The 17,478-nt window shown below is 41.5% G+C and overlaps 1 protein-coding gene and 1 long non-coding RNA gene across 4 annotated transcripts in view; one reads left to right on the plus strand and one right to left on the minus strand.

The window, feature by feature from the left end:
• LOC111263087 (neprilysin-1) overlaps window positions 1-17,478 on the minus strand; it is an 88,992-nt gene that overhangs the window by 9,659 nt on the left and 61,855 nt on the right. The window contains exon 19 of one of the 3 annotated variants that reach the window (XM_086969448.1): window positions 4,346-4,428. The exons of 1 other annotated variant lie outside the window; for it this stretch is intronic. In XM_086969448.1, coding sequence (XP_086825574.1) covers window positions 4,411-4,428 — 18 coding nt within the window. In that variant the 3' untranslated portion in view covers window positions 4,346-4,410. Of the gene's footprint in view, window positions 1-4,345; window positions 4,429-4,915; window positions 6,424-17,478 lie in introns of those variants that run through there. One more of the 3 variants, XM_022837875.2, reaches the window with a different exon arrangement.
• LOC147753120 (uncharacterized) lies at window positions 2,041-6,155 on the plus strand. Its single transcript, XR_015312145.1, has 3 exons — window positions 2,041-3,681; window positions 4,271-4,405; window positions 6,092-6,155. It is a non-coding gene; the product is annotated as an uncharacterized LOC147753120 (long non-coding RNA).

Below are 17,478 nucleotides of genomic sequence, written 5' to 3' on the forward strand. Positions count from 1 at the left end.
CAATAGCTAGCTTGGTTGGAATAATCAATGTGAATATAGGCATGATGAACTCACTATTAAGGCCTAGACAAACTTCTCTTGGCATAGTCTTCAAACGTGGAATACTGGAAAAGCAAACGACTGAAGAGGCCCGTTTAAACCTAATTTGTTAATACTGATAATAAATGAGATACAGTCGAGCAACTGAAATACTAATTGGCAGTAATCCCTGGCTGTAGAAGGAAATTAGCAGATAGACTAGAGACAAATACCGCTGTATGTACCTTTCTTTGTTCATGGAGATTTTCGTTTAGAAGTCAAAGTGAGCAAATAGCTTCTGTAAATAAAAGCGTATCACTTCACGAGGAGTCACAAACAAATAAGTTAATAGATAAGCATCAGTGATTGAGCACAGAACAAATAAACGACAATACTGATCAATAAAAAGTTACAGTACAATAATGTAGTTTTGTGAGTTTTTGTCAACCAGCGGTACACACTGCACAAGAATAAAAAGAATAACATATGATAAGTGCGGTGCTTAATGATGCTTGGGGCTGGAGGGTCTATAACCGCTGTCTCGGTTTGATTATGACAAGCTCAAATTTTCCCGCATCGAATTTTCAGCCCGCCTGCATTCTAAACGTTCGCAAAAAGGAAACTAAAATATCCATAAACATTTATCGAGGTTTTTCAGTGACAAGTAAATGCCACGCTCGTTGTATGCCATCTTTTCCTTGATCCTTTTACCTGATTGCTTCTCTCGTTACACAGATTACGTGTTCACGTACCCAGCACAAGGCAAGGCCAGCCGTACTGTTTATAAGTGTAATCTGTTAAATGTATCGTTGATCGTAACCGACTGACGATCGTCAACACTGGAATGCTACTATATTTGGCTTCACAACGATGCGTTTGCAGTATCTAGAATAGTAGTTATACCTGGGTCACTTAAGAGTTGCAAAAGTTCTTGCGTTCGTTTTCTAATCCAACCTTCCTGGTTAGACCGATTTGATGTTCCTTTTGTCCTGATGCTGTAACGGTAACTAGCGCACGACGATATACGTTTAGATAGGTAACCGACATATAGCAAGTGTCTTTGTACCCATTGAAACGCTTTCTTGCTCTCAAATAAGTGTTTCTATATTTTTGCGTTTTATATCTGCAGTGATGGACCCAGTAAATGCTGATACACTTTCAAACGCAGTAGAGGTTCTTGTCTTGAATGTTTAAGTATTATGGAGAAAGGCTTTACACCCATTTTATCTACGGATATATAGTGGTTTTTTAACCACATGGACATACAATGTGATACCGCGTGGGGTTTGTTGTGTTGTAAATTCCAACGCAAGCTTGTCAACATTAAGAAGGTATTCGATTAATTAATCACAAGCACCGCCCAGAAGCAAGCGATGAGTTATTATGAGTATGGTTATTATCACAGGTCGGCAACAGCCCCTTATGCAATAAATCTTGACCGAATTGCCAATTTGGGAATGGGGTGAGGCGTACAGCAAAGTGAGGTCTTCAAGTGTGTAGTCAGATTTTTTAGGTTTTTGGATAGGAATACTTAAGTTGTGTAGCTTGATTGCGCTTCTGTTTCTGTTCTCCTAGGTTTCCTAGAAAGGACAAAGTTTATAAACAGTTAGATCTGTAGACATTTTATTTCTAGGCAAACACAAGTAAAAGTGTCAAGGATATTCTCAGAACGTTAGCTGCACGGACCTAGTCGGCATGATATGTACATGTTTACCACAATATTCAAAGCTAAAATATTTCTATTTCGGCTGCTGAGCGAGTCGCTATATAACGTATGATATATGCTGCTAATATGTGGACACGCAAAAACGTGATGAGAGGATGTCGTCGTTTGAAAAGGCCGTTTTTCCGTCCGATACCACTGACCATTAATGACCGACACCAAAACTGTTAACGTTTACGTACTTGAGAACGACAGCGCTTTTCACAAGTAGGTAATTTTAAATGATGGCTGAAGAAAAATTCGTCGGTAACGTTTATGTACTTGAGAACAACAGCGCTTTTCACACGTAGGCAATTTTAAATGATGGCTGAAAAAAAATTCGTCGTTAACGACCTGTTTCATGCGACGCGCATTCACTTAACATAAGATCTGCTTTTTGTTTTTACTTAACATAAGCTAGGTTCATCAAGCTGACATGTGTGGTAGTATTGATGTGGTTGCCCCAAAGGGGTAGTCGAAGTTTGATTACATGTAAATCGAATTCACTGAACTAAGGTTGAGGTAATTTCTCCGTGTCTAGTAATACAGCTTAATAAAAGGACGCTAAATGTTTTATTTATGATATCAGTATTTTCAATATGTGGGTAACGAGCTTCAATAGGTAATCAGATCGTCTCTGTAGCAAGTACAATCCCATATTCGTTGATTTCTACGTGGCCAAATTTACTAACTAAAAATTGAACGGTTTCAACCGGCCGAGACCGCTTTATTCTTATCTGATTGAATTGTCACAATTGCCAATGATGATACTACATCAGCCGTTATTAAGCTATACAATTAATTGCCTATAGATGGTTCCATGCTAATGAACTAATATTGGCGATGTGCCTATTGTCCATTAATATAATAGCGCATTTCTGACGCCGTGGTCTCCTGCGTCCTGTCCCAAATTAATCCTGTCAATGTAAGCACAGTATGGTCGATTTCAGGGCCGGTGCAAAATATAATGCCTGCTGTTGTTTCTGCGGCTTTCGTAGATTGTCGGCCGCCCCTTGAACAGCGGCCGCCCCTTGAATCTCAACGAAACACCGAACAGACCATATGTTGCTTCTTCGCTGTCGGCTTCGGTGATTATTATGGTTATTATTATCCAACAAATCCGTCTATACAACGCTTGAATATGTTCTCCGTCATCCTAGACCAACCTAGTCGTGGAAAGACAGGCACGCTACGGGAAAAGAACGGGTTAGTCCCGCAGCCAGCACGATCTAATAGTGGGCACAGTTAGCAGCGCGGTCACCGCTTCTACCCTCCCTGTAGCGCTTGCCTTTCTTTCGGGAATGGAATGAACGACGTCACGACGAATTTCCGTGTAGATCGATGTTCCCTTCCCCATCGCCCACGTACTAGGAAAACGCTACGGGCAACGAATTGGTCGTTTTGTAGGAGTGCTCTGTACAGACCAACGGGGTATAGTAGCGATCGAATAGTGAGAGAGCCATCGCGAGTTTTAGGTACTACAACAGCGCCACAGTAGATTTTAGCAGGAGTGCGAGGGGCAGAGTTTCCTGTTTTGGCAGGCTGCTCTACCCCATCTGTGATGCTTTTGCTGGTATTGCCTAAAACGGCGTTCACTGTCGGGTAAACTTAGAACTCCTTTCCTTCTCTGATTTTTTTTTCTCTCTGACGTATTTAACTATTTGGTAGCACAGATGGCGCCCCTCAGTAATGTTCACGTTGCCCCCTACCTGCTGCTCGTTCCCCTTTTCTCCCCATCTGCGGAATGGCCCTCTCTCTTATCCAGCTCCCGAGATCCTTCGACCCAATGCCTGCTGAATCCGTATCTCAGTTGGTTTCTATCGCGGCACTTGTGCCTCACTCAGCAGTTTCACTAAAACTTTGTCGTTTACGTTGCCGAAGTCGTTGACTAGCTGTTGTGGTTTTGTGCGTCTAGCACCAGAAGCAGCCGCCACCTTTGTGTACGGTTCACAAAAAAGCAGGTATACGGATAGGAGTTAAATACAGGGTTCTGCTGGTGGAGCAAGGAACTCTGGAAGGGTTTTCTCCGGGTTTCCATCTTGTGATGCAAAGAGGCCCTCTATTGCTGCATTATTTAGAGGGAATGAAACTGGAACATGGCCGGCGGTGACCTTTTAATTTTTTTTTGATAGGTTTTTTTTTGTTAAGTGGTTGAATCAAGCGTCGTGTAGATCGACCTGTCCGTGTTAGTCTCCGATTTTTCACGAAAAGTCCTGCTTTGATAGCCAAGAAAGGTTCCAACGTTTCATTGTCAAACAATTCAGCCGGGTGTTCACTGGGTGTTTAATGCTCCTCTGATAACTTAATACCGACCAACTAAATAAAGCGTTTTTGTCATAAACTTTTTTCAGTAGCAGTCCTACAAATGAAATTTATATGAGCCATATTTAAAGGTAAATATAGAAACACATATTCATTGATAGGTGTTTCATCATACCGATTTGATTGTCTGTTTTTTTCTTTTTGCTTTTCACGCAATTTAGCGATGATGCACAACTTTTGAGAAAGAACAATAGAAAATCAACTTTAAGTGAAAAACGTACCTTTAAGGCATGTTTTCAGGACTCACGATGCGAACTGTGTGACTGCAGCGATAAGAACGACTAAAAAATACCGATCGATGTTGACTGGTTAAGCGAACAGAACACCAAGTCGATCTCGGTGGGAATAGGCCGATGATACAAAGTAAGTCAAACACTGCAAGGATACTGAGCAAACGCCAGGCAGGTCGTTAAGCTAAAACTCGAATGATAGTCGAAACCGCCCTCAAAATGAAATGGAGCTTATTTACCTAAGAGCAATGAATGCTGGGCAATGGTAACCCTTGAGGACCGGTTGAACCTTGAAATTTTTCAAATAGCGCTGGGACATCGAAACAAAAAATTGCTTTCAAAATATATTTTTCTAATGTAAAAAATAATTTTTTTATAATAACGAACAAAACGAATATCGAAATGATAAACCGCATTAAGTTCTGCTAGAACAGTAACATCTGCCGGATCGTTTGTCAGGGACTTGTGGAGCAAATCGAACCTTATACATAATGCCTATCCTAATTGTTTTCAATTGCATTCCTATAAGAGAAACAATGATAAAATATTATTTATATTACAGAAAGGATCCAACATGATTTCCGCCTGACGACATCTACGTATGTTTATGTTTTACAAGCCATCCCTAATGAAACTTGCCCTTACTGTGCATTTGCAAATACCAGATTCATCCTTAACTATATAACGGCACGCCCTGTTACGAAACCTGGTCATTTTCATCAGACGGTTGTCAAGCCAGCGTCTTCAAGCTTTTATCTTTTTTTGAGAGTGTTACAGAGAATACTATAGACCAACACATCGAACAAAAACGATCAATCAGTTTATTGGAGTGAAGATTAAGGCACTTAGGATTTTTTGTCCCGAGTTGAAAAAAACCTCAAGTTGAATGAATCATCAATTGATTGACATACAGTCTTGTAAATTGTGTAGAACGCCATAGAAGCTCTATTTGCGGCTCGTGCGTCAACTTGCAAGATAGCATTACATATATATATAGAATAATGGAACTCATAGCACTGTACAGCTTTGAAAATGATGTTCCAAGCATTGAACTGCCTATTTAAGTTCAGATAAACGACTTTTAGTACGTACGTTTTAAAATGCGCATGATCTAATTTGAGGTAATACGATAAGTTACATTGAGACATATTTTAAGCAAACACGTTTACGTGTTAACAGAAAATTGTTTTAGTGTTTCCTGCTTTTAGTTTAGAGCAATACGTATCTAATGCACAGGTATAGGTATCTAATGCACTGAAAAATAACTTTCTAACCCAAACGTCACAGGTATGTACCAGAACGGTCCAAGACAATTATAATTTGTGTGCCGCTACCAAGCCTTTTGTCCGACGCTTTGCGGCAATAGTTACAAATTCCTGTGTGTCTCTCCTACCACCCACAACGTAGAAGTAGCTCTGTATATGTTCTTTTCAATAGTTTGTCTCACCATAGCTAGTAGAATAGCTTACTATCTGATATTAGTGGCACCTAGAGAGGAAGGAAAAGAAGCATATATTGGCTAAGAGCAATCACCAACCAGCCGTACATCCAAAACTAGAGCTGTTCAGCAAGCGATTTCAAGGGAACTGCCCGGGAACGAATACTTCGGCCGATGTTGTATGGCCGCTACGGCGTTCTTAAATCTTTTCTAAACGCGTCACTAACTCTGCCGTTGGTTTTCGCCATCTTACAAGAAGAGTGTCTACGGCCTATTCCCGAATATAAGTATGTAGTCGGTGCACGAAGGAGTTTGATGATGACCTAGCGACGTGTAATGTTTTTCCTCTAATTTAATATCTTCCTTTTTATTTTTTTCTAGTCTTCTTTCTTAGTATTCCAGTGGCCGGTTCGAGTTCCTCTAGATGACGGTTATGAAGTAGCTGATGAAGTAGCTTCGGGGTGCTGCAGGACCAATCGCAAAGCATCTAACGCGACAAGAGTTACAGGGAGCAAGACCGCACAGATGGAATAGGTGAAAGACTTACAAGGTCTGTGAAGCAGCGACAGAAAAACAATAGGTCGACCTATAACCCAGACACACCAACTCTTTCTTTGATTTTAGCCTGAGGCATATATCGCAGTTTACGGCAAGGTTGCTTAGGGTAATCCGTGCTTCAGAATTTTGAGTCCGTTCATCAGAAGTGAATCCGTCTGTTGATCGAATCACATAGAAAAGAGGAGGAAAGAAATAAGACAAGTGCAATAAGTTCTGCAATAGAGGGGGAATCAATGCTGGATATCTCGCATCAGCAAACGCACACGGGAGCGCTTTAGGCTTCGGCTAGAGGATGGCATCTTTCTTTGCCCTCCTGGGATTTTTCAAAGCCAAATGAAGTGTAGCAAATTGATGATACATCATGACTTTTGTATTTTGTTTTTGTGTTTTCCTGTGTCCACTTTGCGAGTGAATTGCGTAATAGTGCGCTTTTAACATCATTTGCGCAAGCAAAGGCAAGTCCTACTGTAAGAAAATCGCTTCGATGACGCTCCATTTAAGAGACAAACACCTGCATTTATTTATATATGCACTGGTATGCACCAGAGCCCAAAGGGCTACGTGCCAAAGCAGGTCAGACTCGAAACACTGCCAGCTATTCTTTAGTGTTAAAAAGATCACTTCTTTAATTTAACAGCCCGACATACATGGGTCAACGGCTTTTAGAAAGTGCAGGTTCCTTGTGTGATTGTGTAGGGATAAAATAATTAAAAACAAAAATGGCATATCTACGTAGTTTGGCATGGATCCATTGTCCACTTGCTAACGCAGGTCTCCCTATAAAACAGGATACGGTTGTGCCAAACCTTTGGCACCTCCGGCTCACCTTCTTGGTGCCTCCGTAAAACACTTTCAAAAAAGGAAATGAACGCTTTGTTCGTTGAGAGGAGGCAAAAGAAGAAAAAAAATTTCGTGAAGAAATTACATCAGTCGATGAAACCGACAACCACACCCTCATAGTACGGATAAAACGGAATCATAGCGAGTCATGGCACGGGACCCATGTGAAGTTGATGCCAAATATCGTTTTTTCGTTTGGTCTGCGGACGTAGTTGTACGGGTTAGGAGACTAAAAGCGCAGAGCTTTCCGGTTGATAACCCTTAGGGATCTCTGTTTGCTTCAGCGTTTCCGGCATTCAACTTTGTCGCCTCTCTTTTTCCGCTGCTGTGTATCAACGGCGAAAAATCCGCCTTTGGCACAAGCGCGACTTGCCTACTTCAAATCAAGCTATGCCGCCCTATATTTCTCTCATGCTGTTCGTACGGCCCGACTTAGTACAGCAATAGCCAGTACGTGTCTATGTCACAATCGAAAACTGCCCTCTTTTTTCCCGAATAGCAAGTACATTGAAACGATGAATCGAAATGGTGTCGACAAGATTGGTTAGTGAACTGGTTTACAAGAAGAATCCATAGAAATAGAAAGAACATTTTCTCGAAGAGGCGTCTGGTTATGACTACGCTTGGTGCCTAAATTTTCATTGTCACTGCGGTGTTTGCAAAGGCCAAGGCAGGTCGCTCCCATCTGTGTAACAATAAATTGAACGAGTCTTGTTATGCTGACTGAAATAGAATAGACGAGAATAGTCGAAATTGTGTGGATGCTCCGCGCCGATAAATCTAACACTATTGAAAATGAAAGCCGATAAAGTAGGAGAATAAAAATTGAATGAGAAAATATTCAGTTTCCTCTCAAATATCATATGAAGTAAATGTACCGCTTTGAAAGACATAGGATACCAGATGCATCCTAAAGACACCCTAAAGTCCTACACAGGAAGTTTCGTTGGATAATTTAAATATAATAGATATGCATAGAAGCGCACTAAGACTGCGATTCACACGACTAAACGCTATTGGATTTGAGTTTTGCGGTTCAGTTGGCTGTCGAATAAAAAGACTGTTTATGATCGTTCTATATTTCACTGGTATTACGGTGCTAGCTAATCTTTGTTTCCCTCGTCTCTTGTTCGAAGGAATGAACGTATACACATACAAACTCAAGTTATAGATAAACAAAAAACTAGAAAACGCAATTTGACTTTAGAAATAACTAACTGCATAGTATTGCCACTTCACTAAGCCTGTATTACAAGCCAACAGTACTATATTAAGTACAACGACTAGCCTCGACGGCACTCTTTAGCGTAAACGAGAACACACAAAACATCGACTATGTGTTCATATATCATTGTGTACCTGCTATTGTCACAGGCATTGTGCACATTCTTTATTCCTTAGATCACTGAAAATGGTATTATCTTATATTAATAGCATAGCTCGTATGCAAAATCAACTTTTTAAATAGAAATTTATGATTAAATCGGGCTTACGGACACCAAAGCTCATCCCTAGGCATTTGCCATGGTAATATAAACGTTCTTTTTTAAATTACTTGTTATAGTTCTAAGCGTTACCATATTACTTGTTTAAATAGCTATCTTAATTAGTTACATAAATTATGAGTGAGCCACCCTCATATATTTTTACTTTATCCAGCGTTCGCTTCAGAACTTGCCTCAGCGCTACTTTGACTCAAAACAACCCAAAGATGAGCGATAACAGCCACTAAAATGAATGACTTAATCAAGATAAAACCTGGTGACCTCTCTATACAAAGAAAGGTTACTTTTTAAAAAATGTTATTCCCCAATACTACTGATAGCAGTTCTTAGCTACTATTAGCTTAAGTGTATCCAGCGAAACGTTGGATCATCATCTCGTGGGCTGCCGTAGGATGCCTCTTTCGCTAGATTTAGCTCTATGACACCACTTCATTGATTCCGTCAACAGCGGCGGCGGCGGCGTCTTGTTTGCCGACTATTAAAACTGCACAGCTGCTTGTTTTTTACAACAATACGTTTGCGGTATATTTCAACCAAGGAGTGCATCATTTTCGCGCGCACCGGGTTCATCGGTGTTATGACTGTTCTCTGCTATTCTCGCAGCGATTTGAGCGACAACAGAACTCCAGTGCAATTCAGTAGGAGCTAGGGAGAGGGAGTGGCTCCTTCCCCTCTCCCGCATATAAAGGGTGCTGTTCGGCTCCGATCCGTTGGCCACCATCAATATCGAAGCAGCTGAAGGCTACAAATCTCCTCTCTGTCGCTCTCTCTCTCTCTCTCTCTCTCCTTCTACCTTTATATTATTTTCGACAACCTTCCTTCATAGACTAAGCGAGTAATACCACCGCTGTCAGAGACAAAATTCTCTTTACGGTTTCATTGTCAGTTTTCCCGTATTTTGCCTACTATTCCGGCCATCTAGCATCAGTCGTATAAGCACAAAGTGCCAGTAACAGACAATCGACCGTTCGACTATGCCTTCTACGAGCGAATCGCAGGGCTCACGTTAACGCCAACCCAAAGAGTTTTTTTTCTTTGGCCAAATTTAACGTGGCCAGATAGAATGAGTACGATGTGAATTCTCATTGCAATATAGAGAAATATTCGTCAGATGCTGAAAGAAGGATTGATTTGGCTATTGCAGTCATCAGCTTTTCTCTGACATTCGCCCTTACTCTTAGCTCTCGCTATACCGCACACTAACGATTAGCTCTGTACTATAATAAAACTGGGCAGGGTAAGAGTTAAGGTAATATAGGAATTTGAAAGATAGATCGAAACTTTCATGGTTAGATGCGAAAATGGAGTCATGGTAAATGGTTGTAGGTGGACGAAAAAGAAGACGCGGTCCTGTCGAGTAATACGTACTATCGACGTAGAGCGAGGGTGGCAGCTGTGCTAAAAACAGAATGATATTTCATGTATACAACCACGCAAGGGTATTTTGCCCTTTGTCCTCATTATAGCCTTTTGCTGCGAGTTTAAATATAGGTGCTAACATAGTGAACTATTGTACGGAGGCTTCCGGGAGTGAGACATTGTCATCAGGCATAAACAGCCATTGCAAGTGTCGGCTGGCTTCCTCCTTAACTGCACGAAAAGCTTTGCTACTTTTAATCTTTGTCTATGCAGACAAGCGACTAAAGTTAAACGATTTTTCACGGCGTGCTCGGAACCATCCTTTATCCCACTCTAACTAGAAACGGTTATCAGAATGTCTATCGGTGTTAAGTCACGCAACATTTCGTCTGCTATTCTATAGCATAGTTACGCATTCGACTATAGTCTGATAATATTATATATATAATAATTGCATTTCTCTCTAGTTACCCGCATGTCGCCGTAACAACTCTGCGATTATACATTTAGTAGTAACCCATTTTTGTTATCTAACGGTTTCATGCTTTAATACGATTTGTTTCTAATTTAATTTTTCGAATAGCTTGGCTCACACATGCGTTTCAGTATTGCTACAAAGAATTTGGATTTTCAATACAAATCAATAGTTAAAGCTAGATAATTTAATTGACTTGATTTATAGAATGCCACCTTGTATATTTACTAAAGGCTTCATCAACGGTGTATTTAAAAGCCGTTTCTATTCAGGTCCTTTACAGCGCACAGTGGTGACACATATTCCGAGAATCTGGAATACTTATTTAGGATAGAATCAGCTTTGAATGTCCCTCAGTTTTAGTCTACATGTTGATATAGCCCGTTGACTTAATTGTGTATGTGTGTGACAGATAGCTTGTAAAAAAGTGGAGTACATTTGTCTCGCAGCTGTACAGTTGTGGTAAGACCGTACCTCCACTAGGACAAGTAAACACGCGTTAATGTATCGCGTAGTTCGTACTTGGCACCCATCATTCTCGACAACTTACGGTTTCAGGCCTTTAAATATTTCATCAGTATGCCATAGGCCACCAGACTTGTCGGTCTCTTTATTGATTCATACAGCGGCGTCCTCCACCGTGCCGCGTTGACGCTACCAGTTCCTGCGTCCTTCAACGGGTCACCCGTACCCAAACCTAATATAGCTTTCTCAGAATCTTCCACCACAAGAACTTCTATAAGGCGGCTCACTTACGTCCTCCCGCCCGTAACCTCTTATTTTGTAGCACTTGCGGCCACCCAAAGGAAGCGTAATGTTTCCATTACTTCGTGTGCTGACAAGATTTAGACACCTAACACGACGGCTACGGTGGAGACATGACGTGTAGGGGGTGATGTACAAGGAAAGCTTTGCCCTTAGACATGAACCGAAGAACAAGCTAAATTCTAAGGACAATGGACTCAAAACGAATGGTAGCAATATTCATTTGCCATCCAAAATAATGTAAGGTTTGCCTCAATTCAGGATCGCCAAACGCGTTCAAGTTAGAACCCAACCATAATAACTATTCATTCTATTATGGTAAGTGGTTGGTTATAAAAGACAACGTCTTATTCATCCGCATTCATTTTACATCCAATGAAAAAGATGAGCATCCGTTTATTGCTGAATGAACTTTAAAAAGTGGGTTTCGAAGGAAATCACGGCGCACTATAGACATATGGAGTAAACAAGAGCCTGTGTGTGAAAAATCTATTTACATCAAGGTAATGTAGAGGCTGATATTCATTCATCGTTGATTCGCTCAGTTAGGCAGATAATGCCAAAACCTTCTCATATCCGTTCACGAAAAAGCTTACGCTATTCATTGCGGTGTGGGCAAAAACTGGGCATACTTGTCCTTTGTATCACATAAATGTTATTGGGTTCAGCTGAGATAGCCTTTTACTTGTGTGTGGCTAGTATTTATATATATATATATATATATATATATATATATATATAGTATAACAAGAGCAATTACAGGCTAATAATCATTTGAGTTATTATTTCACTTGCTCATCTGGGTGTGTCCGCTAATCTATATGTTAGTATGATGTTTATAAAAAAAAAAAAAAAAAAATTACACATGCTTATGTAATTGGTACTTGTAGTTTAATTGAAGTATACACCAGCTTGTTATACTAATGTTATTTCAACTGATTTTTGATTGAATTTCTTCTATAAAGAGTTCTCTTGTTTTGGTTACGGGTTGTGGTTTATATTTGCTGTCCGATGCTGTCTAATTCATGGTATTGGTATAATGTTGAACGAATTTGTCACAAACAGCAAAAATAAGTAGGCACATGGCGAAAGCCTGTCGTTGTCTTTGTTCTCGATATCCCCGTCCTGCTGCTGTTTCTATAGTCGAATCAAATAGATGACTATCGCGGACTGTTGTCGAAGGGACCCCTTCATAAAACAAAGTGATTATTCATATGAAAACGAACTCTTGAATGTCTAGATCCGTCTCGTACCCTTTTTAAAAAAACCCGCTTTCATTGAAACAACCATTTTGCGCGGAAGCGTTATGAACATTTTTCTAGACCATAATGGCGCATGGCTATTTTGGTCCAGAATGCACTGATCAGTTTGTTACAAACATAGAGATCCCCTTTTTTCTAACATATTCATAGCCAGTTCAGTAAAAAAAAAACGTCAATAGCAGCTTAAATCTGAATAAGGGTATTTGAATAAGGGCTGAATGTTCCTAGAGTTTGTCGCATATCAATTCAACTAATTTGTTGCCTTCACCGAGTTGGAAACCAGAAAACCCCTCAAATTTCCTAGGTTTTTTTTATCCATTATGGAGACTGCTACGATTATTTTATAGATTATGTGTATCTTGATATTATCTTTAAGATGTGTCAGTGTCATTCGATAAGAAAACGAAATAATTTCCGACGGGTCTAAACATAGTTTAGACCTTTATAAGAGAGAAGCTCTCGCGTTTGGCTTTGAGCTGTTACAGGTTCAGCAATTAATGATTATTAGGTAACGTTATAATAACGCCAGAATGCTCTTACGTCGTTATTCTGCGCGTACATTCTTATATATGTTTGGATATGGCTTGTGATGGCACATGTTTACGCCTCGCCCTTTAGTCTTTTTGCCCTCATCGCCTACTGGTGAGTAACATAACGCAATATTTTATTTAGTTATTATATTATCTTAGCCTCTTGCTGAGAACTGGCTTTCACCTTCAGAGCTTCCTGTATCTAATCCTCTATATTCGATGCTTCGTTGTTCCCACCAGAGGACGTGTTGGCCTACCTGAACGTATTTGGATATCAAGAAATGTGTCACAGTTTATATGTACTTGCGCACACTGTCTGGTTTTGGTCCTACTTGAGCTCAGCATTACATAAAGCAGCAGCATCACCTACTGGTATCATCGCAATGATGAGCCATAATATGCTCCCCTTTTGCGGCCGGTGTCCGTCATGTACTGATTCCTTTCTATCACAATCTTCAAATCCTCGCCTTCATCGCTTCGATTCCTTAGTTTCTGATGAAAGCAGCAACGCGTGTATGTTTGTAGTTATTGCTAGTATAGTCCGGTGTATTCCGCCTGTTTTGGCCATCGGCCAGGTGAGTTTTGTTTGTTCACCTACACGACAAAGTCTACTCTAAATTCCTATTAACCCAACACAGTCAACCAGACCAAACTAAAGGCCAATGGCTGCCTTTTGTCTAGACCTGCGTATATAGCAGGACACAAGTCTATGGCCCTTCGTCCGCTGCTGCAAATAGTCGATAGTAAAGTTTTGTTTCATAGTTATCGTATGGTGGTGGAGCCGTTGCTTGTTTGCCGTATAAGCTTTCTAAGCTACTGTGCCTACGATTAAGCGGGCACCTGCCCTCAACCAACGTCCACAGTTAGAGGCTGGGAGGCTCAAAGAAGGTTTTCGCGCCCTCTCGCCATCCCGAGTGGAAGTCCCTTTACTCTTATATATCTGCGGGCCTATTATCATGTTGGTTGGACAGCATACGGACCATCCAGTGCTCCTGCCGCTTAAAACTTATTATCCCCTAAGGCAAAAGGGGGGAGAGGTAACTGTGCTGTTTACGGAACAGTCTCATGGCAGCAGCAGCAGCAGCAGCATCGGCGTCACTCTGGTCCTAGACAGACAATTTGTCCTTTGCTGTGAAACTCTAAGACCCTCTCTGGCCGACAGTACACGCATCTGGCACGCAGCTGTCTAGTATAGACGTCCGGTCTCCGCTGAAGCGGTAAATAGCGCTAGCTGCTGTGGCGGACGGCTTATTAGTTACCCTTACCACACAAGGACCCCTTCCTCACTGCTTCACTCATTCAAGCAGCAACAGAAAAGGCCCGTTTTGACCAGCCTTGATGCCATAGGTACTCGGCCTCCGCCGCTAGAGGGCGCTCGTCTAATCGACTACGACCATATTTGTGCATCGCAACAAGGGACATAGCGCCATCTAGGCACGCTAACAAGCTCCTGTATTGTCGGCAATGGCAAAGGATCTTGCCACCGCTCTGTTTCGTTGCTTGTTAGCAAGCGTGGACAAGAACTGAATTCCGCCCGGTTCGAAACTATCTCTCAACACTTCATTTGCGTACTTTTTTCAGTGTTTCTAGTCTCCTCCCGTGGCGACCTGAGCAGGTCGAAAGGAGCTTCTGTTATCCGTTTTCCGGTTGCTGTCATCGAACGTTTCACAAACGTTATGTACATGCGCACGTCCTACAAGCGGCGTTCAGACCCTGTCGCCTCTTTATGCTTTACCACAAAAATGCTTGTAGAGGTTTTCGAGTTTTCAGCGAAGTCGAGCGGGAACCTTATGAAGTGCATGCCCCATCATTGCTCATGCTGACGGTGGCAGTAGTTTCAGTAGTAATACCTGGTGTAAATTGCACGTATGTCTATACAAAGAGAATAGCAGTAGTAGCGGCGAAAAGAGCAACAAGAGACGCCCTACAATGTTTTGTTGCCATAGACACCCCGACAAATGAATTCGCTGCTTAGTAGTTAGCTGATCGTGGTGCATATGGCGACCCGGGATGCAAGAACGGAAGTTCGACATCGCAACAGCGCTCGCAGACGGAAAGACAATACAACGCGATGCCAGAAAACTAATGGCGGCTAATTTATTGCATTTCGTGTATTCATTGTTTCGAGTTTTGTTCTGTCACATTAGCTACCCCACTATCCACAACTATATTCTTCAGTCATCGTCGTGCTGGTATACGTGTGCTATCCAGTGTAATAGATGGTCACCCGCGCTGCAGCGGCTCAAAGTCTTTCGTGAGCTCTCAATCGACCCCTTTACAAATTTACGTAGTGCACACGACTAGATACCTGCTTCATAGGAATAGCTAATGTAATTATAAAATATAGCTGCAGACCGTATAATGCGTAATAGAAATGGAGAGGAAAACCATATGATGATTGGTACCGACAAATTTCGACCAGTCCCTGTTTTCAGTTGTTGCTTTTGGGATATAAATAATTTTTCTATTCCTATGCAACAAGGCTCAAGCCATAAAAAATATGTTAAATATTACACTGAATATGCATATGGAATAATTTAATATACACAAAAATCAACGTGTTTCGTATTCAATGTATATGTACCTCCTCCAATCTGTTACCGTTATTTTAGCCGATTACAGGTCTTGCAATCACCCATAAAACAGAATTTTATTTGCATGCCTGTCTGCTGTCTGTCGAATGACAGAAAATTTAACTGCTCGTCATACAACGAAATTGACGATAGTGTTCATTTTTTCGCTTCAATTTAACTATACCGCCGAAGCGTTCGCTTGTCTTGTTTAGTATAGATTTTCACTTGACCTTTCAACGAAAACGGCTAGCGAAATGTTGCATTGGCTTCCCGATACCACAGATCCAGGTCGGTGCCGCAGGGAACGCGGACAGGGGCGACACACAAAGCTATCATTTTCAGGCACGTCGAGTTCAACCAGCCGTGATAATAAACGATCATCGTCAGCATGATTCACTGCGTAAGTGCTTCGTAGTGGGCAGGTCTCCTGCTTTGAAAACCTGCTGGGACAAGACGCTTGGCTTCTCGGAGCCTTAAAATGCTTCTCCCTTCGTCGCGTGCTAAACGTGCTGTAACTCTCTTCTGGCTTACAGCCTTTTTGTCAGTCCGTTCGTGGGGATAAATGGAATACGTGCATGTAGAGCAGTTCTTCATATCATCATCGTACCTCTGATTCGTACCGTTACCTGCTGCTGTCGTTGTTGTTGCCGTTGCAGGCAGTAATTGGGAGCTAAAGGAAGGCCTTTAGCTAGACTATTGGGTACGTTTCTCAAGACCGGCTTGTACCTTATCTCTGTGCGTACACTTTAAAAGAAAAAATATCGGGCAAATAAGACGAAAGCCTATGCTCGTTAGTCTCATAGATGCGTGCGTGCGTTCCAGCCAATTAAAACCGCTAAAGCGACAGCAGCAGCAGCTACCGAACGCACTATCTCGACGCACCTGGCCGAACCCGTAGAAACCTGGTAGAAAATACACAGCGGATGGCAGTGAGATAGAGCGGACAATTGGTCGCCAAAAGGTAGTTATTCTAGCGAGATAATAAAGACCCGTCGAACGTGGACATGTAAGGAAATTAAACAAACGGAGTCCAAGGTGACTCGACTTGATACAAGCAGTTGCTGGCTTGCCTTGTTTCTTTGGCCATCATGTCCGGGTAAAGATCGAATTTGTTTATTTTTATAGGCATGCATATAGGCACCTAAATAATTTCCAGCTGTAGTGTATGCTTTACATGATTTACCACGATTATGTTACAGATTACAGACTTTTTTTTTCTCTGTTTTATAATATCCTAGTAAAAATAGAAAAATAACATTACTATTAGCACGTGAACCAGAAAAACTAGGATTACATGTTGTACAAGATCTAGTCATGCTAGACGAAGTTGAGTTACTGCGTATTTGATCACGACTGTCTACAACTACTTTCCTACTGTGGCTGTGCATTTTGAACGTACGTATATATGCGCCATGTGTATGTCGGTCTGCCGGTGTTTTTATAGAGATAAACTCTGGGTTGCTGAGTCTGCCGCCTATCCTACTTTACAGCGGAAAACTATTTTGTATCCAGGGAACGTTATTAAGTTAAGCACGCACGTGCTTTCACCTTATATTGCCACTACAATTTTTACCATCCCCTCTTTGGACAGAATCCACAAAGAAATTTGCATGTTCATGGAGCTGTGCACCTCGATAGGTTCATTGGTGTGTATTGCTATGAATCAATACATTCGATTCGCTGCCCTACTTCCTGTCTCATGTACACGCATACACTGTATAAGGGATGTTAGGTACACGCTTCCTCACAGCTCGCTAACACACTGCCCCAAGTATATACGGCTAGTCAGGTTTGTTTCTCTAATGCGTTTCAGTTGCACCATCAGGGATTAGCTACTTGTCAAATAGCGATGAATGAACGCAAAGTTGAAAACGGAGATGGATGAGTAAAGAGGCCGTGAG

The sequence above is a fragment of the Varroa jacobsoni genome, unplaced genomic scaffold (genome assembly GCF_002532875.2).
Source record: "Varroa jacobsoni isolate VJ856 unplaced genomic scaffold, vjacob_1.0 scaffold_733, whole genome shotgun sequence".
Classification (NCBI taxonomy): Eukaryota; Metazoa; Arthropoda; class Arachnida; order Mesostigmata; family Varroidae; genus Varroa; species Varroa jacobsoni.